Genomic DNA, 15206 nt, shown 5'->3' on the forward strand with positions numbered 1-15206 from the left:
CACTCAGTATACCTCCATATACCTCCATATTCCCTCAGTGTGAGTGTGTACACCATGGGAGAAACCAGAGAGAAGGTTCTGATGAGCATCGATCATTAGCCAGCAATGGAAACTGCTCCCTGAAGCTTGGGGTCTTAACCACCATACCTTCTCTAGGGAGCTCCATTGCTTTCTTCTTTCACCTAAATGTTCCCATTACACTCTCTTAAATGAGATGGAGGACTATAAATCATTGGTGGCTTGAGGGCCAGAAATGGTCCCTCTGCAAATATTTTTTTTTTTTACCTCAGTCCACAAGACCCATCAATATGAATTAGGGGGCTATAGAGGTAGTTAAAAGTGAATTAATCTACAGCAGACTTTCTTAAACTTTCTTTAGACTGACTATCCAAGTGTCATTCATTCCCTCGCCCTGGGACCTGGGCTCATTCAAATATTTTACTAATCTTGTAATTCGAACTGTGACTTAGTTTGGATTCTGAACCTGGATCCACAAAAGGATATGATAATTGATTTTTATGTATATTGTCCTTTTTTTTTCTTTCAAAAGCTGAAAAGTAGCTCATACCCACCTGTTCCTGCAGGACTTTCTGCTCCATGAAATTCACTCACCTCTGTCCTTTAGAATGGCACTATGTGATGAATTTACAGACACCTTGCATGTAACAGAATCCAATCAATGTTGCTCATGTTGGTTTTTGGAGTGCAGTGTCTGGTTTCATAAGTTGTCTCAGAAAAGGTCAATGGTGCATTATTGTGTTGTAACGTCTGTCTGTAACTTTATTGTTACCAGATGGCAAGAAACCTTCACATTGTTCAAAGGAACTGGGCATGGTGTCTGACGGAAGAGAGAATGATTGAAAAGACTTTTAAACCCATAAGGCCAAAATATGTTTCCAGCCAGACTCCTTTTAAGTTTATATTTATGTAAAACTGCAGTTGACAGTTAGTCAGACCCTATACGAAACATATGACAGAAACTATGATTTATTTGAAATGTAGCAGCACAGCCAGTCTATTCTACCACAGTACATCACTTGGCAGCTCGTACATCAAAAGGAGTATTAAACCCACAAGTTGTACATATTGCTCCAACTCAGTGAATTGCCTGTGACTGTTTGCTGTTATTGGGGAAAGAATTGTGGTCAACTTTATATTCTCGTAAAAATATACATAATTGCTACTTACAGTAACTTCAAAATTTGATCCTAGCAGCAGTCAACATGCAACATGCACCCGCAAGCACACAAAGGGTATTGTGACCCCTTGACCTCTGCCTGGGCAGCAGAGTAATCCACTCCTACCCATACAGGACGTCCTGATGTTGGCATTGCTTTAAGTGATTTTCTGATACGATCACAAAGCAGATTCAAAGTTGTCAGTCTGTCAACATCATACTCAATCCCTCTTCATGCTGCTATCTCCCTTCTCATATCTCTGAGGATATCAGTCAGTCCTCTCACCGGCTGTGTGTAGACCTGAATGTATCCAACCACAGCAGGTGTATCACTTTCTGTGTGTGTGTGTGTGTTGGTAAAAGTGATGGTGATTTCTCACCTGCTTCTCAGTAAATCTCACCTGTTCCTCCTCTTGACCTTGTTCGCCGGGAAGCTGCTCCACTCTTCACATTGCGCTGTAGCTATTGCAGTGCCATCTAGTGACCAGGAGCATAACTCTCCATACACGCCATTGATAATCATGTGACTTCTGGTTGTTAAACCCATCAAAAACTGCTACTTTTTCCATTAGTATTTTTATTTTGTTCAGGACACCTTAGCTGGAGCCCCTGCTCCGGAAAAAAAGAGGAACACCTTTGTTGCTGATATATTAAGTCTGAGCTATGGTAAGTGCTTGTGCCTTTAAGCAATGAGAGGTTTTTTATACAGCATTTATATACAGCGTCTATACATACAACATTCACACCAACATGGGTGCCGTGGGCATGCCAGTTCACATCCACCCTCCAATTTTTCTCGACTCTTAAAAAAAGAAATAAAGGGCAGGGAAACAATAACGGAGATACATACACGCATTAACAAGAGATTCCAGAAACCACCTGCTTCAAGTCGAAAGGAAAAAAAAAAGCATGCATATAAATCTTTGGGAATGGCTTCTGTTCAAAACATATATGGTTTATTCTACATCTTTAGAAGCTATTTTCACCTTGTTTTATGGAATATTACATACCAGGAGGAGGAGCAGGGAATGGAATGTGATGAAGAGAATCGTAAAACTATTGTAAAAACACCCAGAACTAAATCAACACTGAAGCAAGCACAAGAAATCACAATGTGATAGAAGTCACGGTTGCTTTTATCTCTACTTGAATTGAGTACAATACAAATAGAAATTCAAAATTCTTTCAAAGAGTGCAGCATGGTAATGTTACACTCTGAATGCTATTCCTACTACACAGGTAATATCTAGTACATTCTAGTATACCAGTTGTTAAAGGTACTGTAAAACACAAGTTAACCCCTTGCTGCCTGCTCTACAGGCCAGCCTTCTTATAATTCATACGATGGCTAAAGATCCAGAAAGCCTGCGATTTATCAAACAGGAATTTTGTAACATTTTCCATCAAGTGAAATTTGATAGCTTGAGATCTTTTTTTAAAGTGGTTACGTTTTTTTTCTCTTTGTTGCTGAATTTCATTTTGTCCACCAAATGAATTGCACACAATCTGAAACAATATTGCAACCACGTGTTATGAAGGCAAGAACTTATTTGCAATGTTAATGCTCAGTGAAGTGGAATGAATTGATTTGATATGATGATGGTTCCTAATAATGATGTACTGTGTGTGAGAGCGTTGCCATAGTATTATGCTGGTGATAGCTGTAAGCTGGAGGCACTATTGTCGCACCAACCTGGAAGCTGTGGATATGACTGAATAACACCGTTCTTGAAAGTGAAATGTTGTGTTGGAGGTCAATGTCCACTAGAGTTTTCTAACATGTCAGAGTCACCGGAAAGAGCGCGTAGATTAATGACATCATCATTTGTGGGGAGGCAGGGGGTTGTGTTGGGGGTCAGTGTTGTGGGGCTGTGGTCAAACACACACACTTACAAAACTTTCACACGCTCATTCGCAAACACACACTTCCTCTTAGAGGGGCGGGATGCTCTACTTCTTCCTGTAGTTGCCGAGCTGGATGGCGGAGCGGTCGAAGACGCAGCGGAAGGTGATCGGCTGAACCTCCCAGTAAGGCACAGGGTTGCTGAACAGGCTGATGCCAGAGTACATGGCCTTCTTGGTGTTGAAACCAGGAGGACAGAAGTCCTCTGTTCCCACAGCAGCAATCTTGTTGGCATGGAGGTAGACCACCTGGAGAAGGGATTTGAATAATGACAATGTTCACTCTTTGAGAAGGACTTGGATGGCACCGGTGGTTGGCTTGTTGGAATGTTTACAGTAAACACATAGCAAAATAGCTATCCCAAAATAAAGAAGATAATAATAATAAGTTAACAAATGAGTTACACAGGAAATACTCAAGGACGCTCAACCTTATATAGGTGTTTTCTTTGCTTCAGGATGTTCTACTGCTATTTTGCACATCCTTATAATGTTATAGTGTAATTGTTGGTTGCGTTATGTTTAAATATCCCTATTTGCTATATTCGTTTTTATTTAGCTGTATCCTGTTACTATTGATGCTGCAATGTCCCAATTTTGCTCTTATTGTATCTTATGTTGTCTTATCTTAGTTTAGCTTAGCTTAGCTTAGTTTAGTTTAGCTTAGCTTAGCTTAGCTTATGAGTAATAGAATAAGGGCGCATTCACATCAAGCATGTTTGGAGTGGTTTATTTGAACACTAGAGTGTTTACTCCTTTGGTTTGTTATGACAGCTGAGAACAATGCCATTCGAATTTCAATGGCACCAAAACTTCACCAAGAGATGCAAGTCTTGGTTTGTTAGGAGTCAAAATATAATCCAACCAACTACAGGAAACGACCCCAAAATGCAAGGTTTTGTGGGTAGTTTACTCATGCTTGGAAAGCCTAACAAAATGAACTGAGTGCAGACTAAAGCTAATGTTTCTGGGACTGGAATCGGTTTTGTTTCGGCTCCCCCAAGCCGCCAAAATCTCTAACTTCGTGGGATGATAGACTACCAAAACTCTGTCCAATAAACAAGCTAAGTGAGTCCATGTGACTTTTGTTTACAAGCCCTGGTTCGCTTGTAATTGGGCAGTGTGAACCTAAACAAACCAAATACAAAAATGCAACAAAGTAAACTTCTCCTCTATAGTTCAGACCAAAGAAAATGAACTGGAGGTGTGATTGCACCCTAAAAAAAATGAGTAACAATGGTTGGAATAACTGTCTCCTTGTGATCATGTTGTGTATTCAAACCCAAATTAATGACGCTGAGAAGTACAAGTAACTCTATCCCCTACTGTATATGGAACCTCTCTGTACCTGGATGTACTTATGGTCGGGCAGGCCGGGAGGAACGCTGGTCAGGACGTTGTTGTCCATGTGCAGCTCTCGCAGGTGGGGGGCGTTGGCCAGTGTGCCGTTCTCCACAGAGCTGATCTCATTGTAGCTCAGTCCCAGCCTGCAAGAGAAATCAGCAAGTAGGAGAGACAAGGAAATGTGTCAATGTGTAGAAGAAACAGGAAGGGAATATACATGAGCCAATAAGCTGTGCTGCCCTAGAAAGAGCATAAACTGAGTGAATAGTGAAATAAATGGTTGAATTAATTTGGTGTCAGTGGGATAAATGCATATGGGCAAATGAGGATGTGGAAAACAATCTACACACCTGTCATTGAGGACATTACTTTCCTAGTCTTTTACTTAACTATGAGCAAATGGAAAATAAAAGGCACGGTAAGCCCATATCCTCTCCAACATAAACTACTTGTGCTGCATAAAAGTCTTCTTTGTTCTAGTTTGGAATGCCATTTTCCCCACCATCTGAGCGGTGATCTTATAAACACAGTGTATCCAAATGTTATGAGCAAACCAGTTATTTTGATTATCCAGAAACTACTGTTTAGGTCTACGTTTTGTTATAAATCACTTTAAAGGTAATGCCCTTTTAATGGGCCAGCGTTCCAAGTAAAGCTAATACCTTAAAGCCAGAGAGTGAAAAAGCAAGAGAGAACATGAGAGAGGGAGAGAGAGAGAGAGAGAGAGAGAGAGAAGATGGGTGATAAACTGTGAGTGAGAAATGCATGTTCTTGTGTTCACAAAATAGTGTTAAAGTCAAGAAAGTCAAATAGAAATCATGAGAGAAGTTTTATACTGGAAAGAGGGAGTCCACCAGATATATCAGAAGTTTCATTACTTGGCCAGGTTCTTCAGGCCCTTGAGGCTGTCAGCGGTCAGCTTAGTGAGCTTGTTTCCATCCAGGTGAAGCTCGGAGAGAGAGTTGGGCAGACCTGGCAACCCACAGGACATGGATTATTATGACGGCCAAAACAAAGGGGTAACTTCAGTAACATCTACCTTAGTAGTTTCTTGTCATTCAACATTCTTTAAAAATCAGCTGAGTAGAACTTTTAATGTGGTTATTTTAATTGATAACATCCATGAGTTATCTGATAGTGTTAGCAGTTTACATCACGGCATTAAAAGGAGTTAAGGGTTTTAATTTATCATCTCAATAAAGAGGTATAGTGGAATAGCTGGGAAAAACAAAACTGTTTGGTTTCATTTAAAGAGCCTGTTGCTATAAAAAAGGACATTTGATACCTCTGCCTTTGCTAATGGATAAATGAATTCTGCTGCAATAACAAGTGCAGACTGATGATCAAGGAGTGGCTCTCTCCAAGTCCACTGAATCCAAATTATTTGTGCAAAGGCTCCTTATTACATTTATCCTTCTACTAAATATGGCAAAAATGTTCCCACACTGAGAGAAGGCAGTTTTGAATTACTATGCAGTTCATTTTCAATGTTTTTTCACATTGACTCCATTGTTTTGCCGTGGACTTGAATCCAAGCATGCATTCTTGTGACAGAAGATGGTTGTTTTTGGCTGAGCCTGACTGGACAGGACTTGGATAAAACCAAATCCCTTAGTTTATGAATTATTAGAGGAAATCAATATCAGAACTGTACCTTTGGGGATCTCTGTGATGCTGGTGTCTGCAAGGCGAATGTAAGAGACCTTTTTCAGGTCAGCAAAAGCACCAGCCTCGATTCCTGCGCCCTTCAGAGGGTTGGACCCGAGCTCTGAGAACAACGAATGAAAAGGGGATCGAGACCACAGAAAGTAGGACGGAAAGAGAGGGACAGAGATAATCAGATCGAGAGAAAGAGAGAGAGAGAGAGAGAACAACAGTCATGGACCATATCTATCCACTTAATTCTTCTCCTGTGTTACAGGAACATAGAGCTGAGTCAGGAGTAAACAGTGTCTTTGGCCACAGTATTGCTAGTGTTTGCAACCCTGCCTTTTAGCATGCGGATTCTCTGATTTGTCACGGGATTACAATCCTTGGATCAGTGCGTTTGAGATGATTCACTCCACTTTTAGTCCAGCTTTAATGAGCTACAGGAGGACGCTTCATACTCTGTGGAATGGGAGGTCTGACGAGGAAGTGCCAAGTGGCCAAGTATGAATCTGTGATTCATTTCCAATGTCAAGAACATGCAGATGCTGTGCAACCATGCATTAACAGACTACCAGCACCCCAAACACACACACACACACACGCACATATACATGTCACATTTTAGTCTGTAGTACATCATCACTAGCAAACTGTACAGTGTAAGTCTTGTCTCAACAGTGAACCCCATGAATCAAACTTTCCTTCTGGTCTCTGTAGGCAATCGCTGGCGGGCCACCAACTAACTGACTCTGCAACTCACCACTTACACTAAGACACTCAACACTGACACTGGATGTCTTCAGTCAATGTCTTTAACTATCTGCCTCAGAAATCAAATGTTGGTAATTATCAACCAACAATTGGCTTCCCTCCTCAGTTTTTGTTGTAGTGGAGAAGGTATCTCTTTTCTGAGACAACAGAAGCTGTCTTAACAGAAGAAAAACCTGTCATTGAAGACCTGGGTCATGTTGTATCTGCAAATAACACTTAGTGTTTGTTTTAGTAGAGCAGTGGTGGAAAGTAACTAAGTACATTTACTCAAGTACTGTACTTAAGTACAATTTTGAGGTACTTGTACTTTACTTGAGTATTTCCATTTTATGCTACTTTGTACTTATACTCCACTACATTTTAGAGGGAAATATTGTACTTTTTACTCCATTACATTTATTTCACAGCTATAGTTACTAGTTACTTTTCAGATCAATATTTTATATTTAAAACATTTGATCATCTTTATAAAATAACTATAAAATAGCATTGTTATTGATTAGACTACCCAAAAGTATAGCTAAATTGTTAAGATTAGCTTCACGTTGACAACTTTAAAATGCTGCTTACATGTACATGTATGTCAATAAATCAGTATTAATATTCCAATAATTTATGAAAAACATAACTCTCTAAATGGGGACAGTTTGCATAATGAGTACGTTTACTTTGATACTCTAAGTACATTTTGCTGCCAATACTTATGTACTTTTACTTAACTAAGATTTTGAATGCAGGACTTTTACTTGTAATGGAGTATCTTTACATTGTTGTATTGCTACTTTTACTTAAGTAAAAGATCTCAGTACTTCTTCCACCACTGTAGTAGAGTACCAGATGGGTGGGACATGTAAGACAACACAGTAAGTACCAGAAGACTCACAAATACAGTCTGAGGAAAGTATTTGAGAGTAAATGTACCATACTGTCCTATGACTGACAACTTAATTACACTATTTGAATTATCCTGGTGCAATAAATCCCATCAAATTGGGCTGTATGAAAATACTATGTGATACAGTCCTGCTACAATGTACTCTAGGTTAAATCAAGATATCAAAACACCACATGTCCTCCCTTGTCAGTGTACCGGCCAGCGAGACACTCACCAAACTGCCCATGCTGTCCAAACAAACACTCCCATACTTAGACAAACCAGCAAGGGGTTTTATTTTCATACCCATGACGATGATATGGGACAAGCCCTGGAAGGAGGCCTTTTTGATCTTGCTGATCTCATTCTCGTGGATGCGCAGCTCCTGCAGGCTCTTGGGCATGTTGGCGGGCATGTCCTTCAGCATATTCTTGGACAGGTAGAGACGCTGCAGCTTGGTCAGGGGGCTCAGGGCCTTGGCGTGGATGGTGGTGATCTTGTTGTTCACCAGGATCAGGGCCTGTGAGGGAGAAAGTCAGGGAGAAAGGCTTAGATGAGATGCAAGCACTGAACAAATGTTAATGTTTATGCTTCATGGTGCAGTGCGACCACATTCCTTCTTTCACCGCAGCACTGTTGCCACGCCACCATGGGCATCAAGAGACAAATTCATAGCATTCAGTCTGGCATCAGACACTTCATTCCTCTATGAAGTCGAGTTAAACTTTCTTACAGTTTACAGCACTTGAGAAAATATTTTTTTGTAAATCAGATCTATTCTTTATTCAGTCGTATCTAATTGATGAAATGAAAGTGCCATTATTGTCAAAATTTCAACAATGAATCTTCAAATTTTCCCACAAATCTGTACTTTCTGGATATGATTCTCTGAATAAAAGATATTTTGAGCTGAGCAATTGTTTATCGTACTTGGACCCAGGCAGCCCAGATGGAGGGCCAAGTTCAAGTCGACCCTAGAGTCAACCCTGATGCAATTTCAGAGAAATCTCACTCCTGCTGTTCCACTCTCACGTAAGCAGACAGGAGGCAATGTGAGGTATGCGGTGCGTTCCCCTTGAGAGGCCAATTACATTACAGTGGAAACAGCTTTGGCCGTCAGACAGAGGTATTTATTGCAAGCAAGAAAGCTATAGGAGTTTAGAGGCGTGAGGCTGTAGGGCCTAGGGGTGAATAGTTTCCATGCACCTGGGGACTGGGGGAGTGGTGGTGCCCGGATTCAATGTTTCTGGATGGTAAACGTTGGAGGAGAGGAGCATTATGGGTAGCTAGATGGAGGGGAGGGCTCCATGTTTCAGGGCTAATGAGAACTCTTGTCAGGTTATGCTTCTCAATGTGTAAGGTGAAAATGTGTTTTGGCAATGCAATTACCAAAGCATGCAGTATACACACACACACACAAACACACACAGAATATAAATCTGATTACTACCACTTCCTCCTATAGCCAACATTCTTAGGGGCAACTTTCTCCTCATACTTTTGCATGGACAGAACAATAAAGGCCAACAAAGTGCGAGATCTTGAGCTTACTGGAGTTCTTACTTGTAAAGAAGTTTCAAACTTGGGCATATTTTGATAGCATATGAACATTTTGCATTAAACCAGATTGATACAAGATGTTTCCCAATGGGGATCATTAAAGTTTCATCTTATCTGTTGAAGTGTAACACCGAAGTGTTCAAGCGTGCTCTTCTTTGAGATTACATTAGAAAACCTAGTGTGGATGTCTACAGTTGAATGGAAAGTGTCTCTTACATGGAGTCCTTTGAGGTTCTTGAAGTCTCCCTCTTTGATCTCGGTGATCTTGTTGTTCTGCAGGTCCAGCAGGGTGGTGTCATCTGGGATGTCCTCAGGAACTGTCTTCAGACCTGAAGGTGAATTATTAGACTATTATTAGATGACACGTTGTATTATATATGTGTGTGTGTGTGTTGTGTATGTGGCATGCAAGTGTAAGTTGGCTCAGCAGAAGGGACAGCTCCCATTACTGTGCTGCAGCTGTACACTCAGTCTGATGGAAAATGGAGTTTGAGGTGAAGCGGGACTGACAGCCCTGGTTCTGGTGGCGAGAGGTTAACCACATTGTGACCTCAACAGGAAACGGACACAAAATGGCTGCCTCCTGGTCTCCAGCTGCCCACTGACCATGGTTGGAGTCTTTGAAATTCAAGATTTCAATCAGTTCTGTGGTTTGAACTGTAATATGTTGCGACTGAGAATCTACAGATAATCTGATCTATGCCATGACCACATTTGCTCAACCCCCCCTCACCCCAACGCACACTCAACATCCAAACACAGACCCCCCCATATCCAAACCCTTTGAGATCTGCTGTGAACTGCGTGGATGCTGGCAGAGCAGGGAGTAGGAACAGAGGTCACAGAGCATTGACCTTCGTAATGACACTCACAAAATAACACAAAGTCTGCTTCATCCACGCAACACACCACATAAAGTCCCAATCATAGGAAACTAGAGCAGAATGTGTTTTATGGTGACATTCCAGAGAGACCAAATAACCATCTAATGTGCTCCAAGGCACACATGGTGGAAATGGACCTTGAAACAAATTTCCTTTGGAGTAAGTCGATCGCCGCATACCTGGACACTGAGCTCACGCTAAACGCCGTTTTGCTTGGACTTCAGTATAGCGTGTTATGGGTGTTGTGACACAGAAAATGGCATCTGCACGGTAAGACGGATTGGGTTGACAGGACTGTTTTGAAGAAATGAGCGAAGGCAGCTGGCAAAGCTGAGAGTCACAGTGTATGCTGTTTTGAATCCCGGGGTAACAAAAAAAATAGGCTGACGGAGATCCACAATGGGCAGTTTACATTTCAGAGGAAGAGACGTAGAATAAACTGTTTAGACATAAGAGGCTTACACTTACTATCTTCCAAGGTGCACATATTTATGCGTGGACACATTTTGGCTTTAAAAGCTTTGGACAGCTTCTGCATCGCTCACCCAAACATTATTTTCAGCTAGGTTTGCCTTTTCTGTCAGCTTTTCCAACTCTGCAGAGGAGGAGCCACAATCCCTCACAGCTGTTTGTGGTCAACACCCTCATTACAGCGTACTGTATATCTCTCCTACTTTTACACCTCTTCTTTCTTTCTTGACAGCCTTCTTTACGGCTCTTGAATATTATCTCTTGCCTCTTTTCCTATCTCTCTCAGCACTGTCACAGGAGTCATGTGATATGGTGTTTTCTTAGCAGTCATGGAAGACATTATAGCCACTGTAAACAGTTTAGAAGGAGTCTGTCTGTGTGTGTAGTATCATTGAGGCGTTGGAAATAGGTCAGAGATCTGTTATTCAGGTGTCAGAAAGGCCTGGCTGAGTTGTTTAGTCTCAAATGTTTTCCCTCCTGTTCAAAATACTTACCTAATACTACCACTAACACTTAAAGATATGGATAGCAAGTCTAGTCCTATACTGAGTACCATCTATTGTGTCTCTTAATTCAAGCTGCAGGAGTGTGCAACGTCCAATTACCAAATATAGCACACCACAACAAACACCTGGTCATATGAATCAAATTGATGAGCACTGTTGTGGCGTTTGGCTATGCAATGATGACAATAACATTTAAAGACTGCTGAGTCTAAGTGATTCAAATGAAGGTCATGTTTCGGTCAATGTCTCGATTTTTAATACTCTCGACATGCATTGATAGCTCAATCATGGCTGATTGTAGAGCATTCACCCCATTCTCTGTAATAACTAACTTGACTGTTCATTCGCTTTGGCAGGAAATGGACAAGAGAAATGGGACTTTCGAGTCTGATCCCCCCCTATTGTAGTCACTTTTAATCATTCTATTTGAAAGCGAAGTGATTGGGATATCAAGCGTATGATTGCTCCAGACTGCGGCCGTCTTGTTTTCAGCACATCCAAGCATTAATGACATTGTTTATGTAATTTCCTCTCCTTGTCTGGCGCTGTGATTTAGGAGGAGAGCTAGGGGAGAATTGTGTCGATCTGGCTCGATCATCAAAGGCCTGATTGCCTCAAGGGATTTGAGTGAGTTTGGATTTCTCGGTTGGTCATTCAGAACGCATGCGAGGGCGCATATGATGTGCACACATACAACTTACACACACGCATACACTGAGACCTTACACACACTCACTACACATAGACAAATTTAGAGTAATAGAGACATTTTATGGCTCTATGGAGCAGCAATAATCCTTCTCTAACAGAGCTGGCGAATGTACTCACAGCTCATTTAAACCCTAGACTAACTTCTCTCTATCGAGTGTTTTAGCTGTAGCCATGCCAGCTGCAAACCGGTTGAAAAAAAAAAATCCACTTTTCCAAAAGCAAAGGGGTGTTTTGGGATGGTGAGCAGACTCTCACTTTCTCGCCCAGGCTTGTGTGTGTGTGTGTGTAGAAAAAGTATTCTTATGAGTGTGTGTCTGAATGTATATGCATATTCCTGTGCGTGTATGTGTCCCTATGTGTGCGTGTGTGTGTGTGTGTGTGTTTGTGCGCATGCCAGCAGGTCTGGGGAACAGATGCAGGCTCCGGGCCAACGGGGCCGACGCCGGAGATGAGAATCCAGCTCTGGAGCTCCGTCTCCAGGGAGCGGCTGCTGCTAGCTGGGGCCCCGGCTGGAGCGCTGAGGTAATGGAACCAGGCCCTTTTCCTGAACATCACTCTCTCCGTCTGTCTCTCTCTGACCGCCTGTCTGTCTGTCGCACTGTCCAGCCACCTGCTGATCTGTATGCATGGGTGTGTTCCTGTCTGTCTGCATGCTCTGCTAACCCTTCGCACTCTCAGTGATTGTCGTCCTGAATCTAACGACTGCAAAAGCTTTCCTTCCAACAAGCTGGCATTGTTATCCTCCGTAAATTAAAATGGTTTGTTGGATAGTTGGATATCCTGATATATTACGACTGTCTACTCTTTTATCTCTTTTTCTCTCAGTTTGTCCATGTTTCACTCCCCCTAGTCTTTGTCTGCCTCCTTTTAGCCTGAGCCCCTCCCTTTCAAAACAAAAGCAGAGCCAAAACCTATCAAAAGCCAAAGGTGAAGAAATGCACTTTTATGTAATATGCAGGAAAAAATGAGGGCAGGGACTTTCCATGACAAAGCTTGAGATGACTCAAGCTACTGTGTATACTAAACATCAAATTAGACAAACAAAGTTGATAACCTCTAAACAATGAAGGAGACAATCGAGTAAATTGTAATTGTCCTGAAGCGAAACGCTGACTAATTGATTGTAGCCTCTTAACCTTGGAGTGTAAACTTTACAATGAAAAACAAGTTTCGGAACATTTGTGCTCGCTGAAACTGGGACACGTTCTGGACTTTCTCAAGCTCAGGCTAACCTTTAATCGCCCTCATCGTCTGAGAAAACAATTAGGAAAATGAGAAAAGAGCCCAAAATGGGTCAAATAATGTAATTGTCACAGGAAGAGAAGCACAGCATCTGTGAGCATTTAAAGCAGTCTGCACCGGGGCGATGTTCTCTGGAAGAATTCACAAGCTGATGACGGGCAGATCAAACAGCATGCACCCTTTGAACATCTCTTTGGGTTTGGGTTGATGGAGGAGACACCTCTATGGGAACTAGGCAGACCGAGCTTGTAAATTGCGTGACTTAATCTCTCCCTAAAACCGGGGATATGACTCAGCACAGTAAAACTACAGTAAAACTACTGTACATGCATCCATCTAACCGCACCATCAGACCCATCATAATGAACTCAATTGTTTGGAATCCAAGGCAGAACACAAAATGGAGGATTGGATAAAGTACAGTTATAAAATGGATGTGACCTGATGAAGCGAATATGTAGAAATTAAATTATTATTGATTAAACTTACAGGTGCTGTATGTAGCATTGTTAAACATCAATATATCATTGTCAAATGAATTGTGATACCTTGGTAGAATTACTGTAAACAAATGAGATCAGGATCAAGGCGATTGTTAATATTTATCTCACTCCAGTGGTAGTGGTAGTGCTTCTCAAAATTAAGACCACATTTCCCATAAAACCTGTTGCTGGATGTTATGAGATATTGCTACTTGTTCCCCCTCCGACTCCCTGGCGCGGCTCCATGTGCGTTTGTTTTCTCATTGGCTTTACTGAAGAGGAGTAACATGTTGGGAGTGATTTTTCATCAGCCTTTCACACTCACCCTGTTCTGTGCCATAAATCAATTTCCCTCTGTAAACAATCCAGCAGATTTCCCATGAAATCCAACCCGGTGGTACACAATGTTTCCTTTGTTTACAGTAATTATACTAATGTCTCAAAATTTATGGGGTAATGATTTGTTGACATTAAAATGCTACACATAGCACCTTTAATCATATAGTCCATAATGACCATCAGTGGGAAAGGGCCTTGTCTTACCGAGGTCGGAGCACTGCACCACGCGCAGGTGGCACTGGCAGCGGAAGGGGCACTTGGGTCCTGTGGGCATGGGAGGGAACTCTGGAACTCTGGCCAGGTCAGGCAGACCGGATCCCGCATCGTCCTCCATCATGAAGTCCAGGAAGCCGGACTGGCGGAAGGGCAATGCCCAGCAGGCGGTGACCAGGAGCAGAGAGAGACAGGCCGACCTCATGGTGCTGCTGGCAGGGAGCCTGGGGGAACACAGCACAGGTCAAAGGTTAGGGCAGATGCACTTTGAATTTAATTTGAAGGTTGGCCCTTTAGTTCATTCACTTTTAAAAAAAACAAAATATGCGTCTATCTGTGGAGGTTTATAACCCCCCAAAAAACACATTGCAGAAAGAAAGTAGGCAGAGTCTAGGGAGACTCAAAATGTAACAGTGAAAAAAGTTTGAGAGAGGGACATTGTGTGAGAAAACAGAGCTAGAGAGACAGAGACAGAGTGAAGACAGAGTGAAGTCCAGAGAGGCAAAGGGCAAAGGGAGAGGTGGAAGGCCAGAGGCTAGAAGGCTAAGCGCCTGGGCGTAATAATGTTGTGGGGTTGGTCAAATAATTACCTATTTAACTGGTGAGCTTGAGGCAAAGGTGAAAGAGGAGGGGTTATAGTGGAAACCAAAAGGGAAAATTATGCAATATTACTTTACCATAGGGGTCTTAAGGTTACATCAAGTTACTACAGTATAGATAGCAAGCAAAATGACCTATTCCAAGAGTCTAAACTGGTGATATGTCTGGAAACATTATGAATATGCTAGAACTACAACATACAAAGTTTTATTAGGATTTTGCTGTTGGTCCAGCATTGAAAGGAGCATTTTTTTTCAGCCTTCAGAAGGCACACAAAAGATGTGGCAACCAGTTTGATTTTGCAACAGACAAAGAATAAGTTGCATTGGCTGCTGCACCATTAGCAAAAATAAATACCATCTGTATTAGCCTTCATAATGCAGGGTGGATGCATGATTTTCTATTCAAAATTAATGGATTAAGTTCATTTGTATGCTATAGGACACATTACTTTCTTTTTTTTTTTACTGTTTTCAATGT

The 15206-nt window shown here is 41.7% G+C and overlaps 1 protein-coding gene across 1 annotated transcript in view; it reads right to left on the reverse strand.

The window, feature by feature from the left end:
* Positions 1–1737: 1737 nt before the first annotated feature.
* The window catches only part of dcn (decorin), a 22179-nt gene continuing 8710 nt past the window's right edge, over positions 1738–15206 (reverse strand). Inside the window, exons 2-8 of the mRNA XM_071519185.1 lie at positions 14118–14350; positions 9495–9607; positions 8025–8238; positions 6078–6191; positions 5302–5395; positions 4428–4566; positions 1738–3328 (exon numbers count right to left, since the gene is read on the reverse strand). Of these exons, the coding sequence (XP_071375286.1) occupies positions 3128–3328; positions 4428–4566; positions 5302–5395; positions 6078–6191; positions 8025–8238; positions 9495–9607; positions 14118–14331 (1089 nt within the window). The 5' untranslated portion in view covers positions 14332–14350 and the 3' untranslated portion in view covers positions 1738–3127. The remainder of the gene's footprint in view (positions 3329–4427; positions 4567–5301; positions 5396–6077; positions 6192–8024; positions 8239–9494; positions 9608–14117; positions 14351–15206) is intronic.

The sequence above is a fragment of the Centroberyx affinis genome, unplaced genomic scaffold (assembly GCF_046629955.1).
Source record: "Centroberyx affinis isolate AG114_WGS23_722 - 3 ecotype Tasmania unplaced genomic scaffold, CSIRO-AGI_Caff_v1 ptg000671l_1, whole genome shotgun sequence".
Classification (NCBI taxonomy): domain Eukaryota; kingdom Metazoa; phylum Chordata; class Actinopteri; order Beryciformes; family Berycidae; genus Centroberyx; species Centroberyx affinis.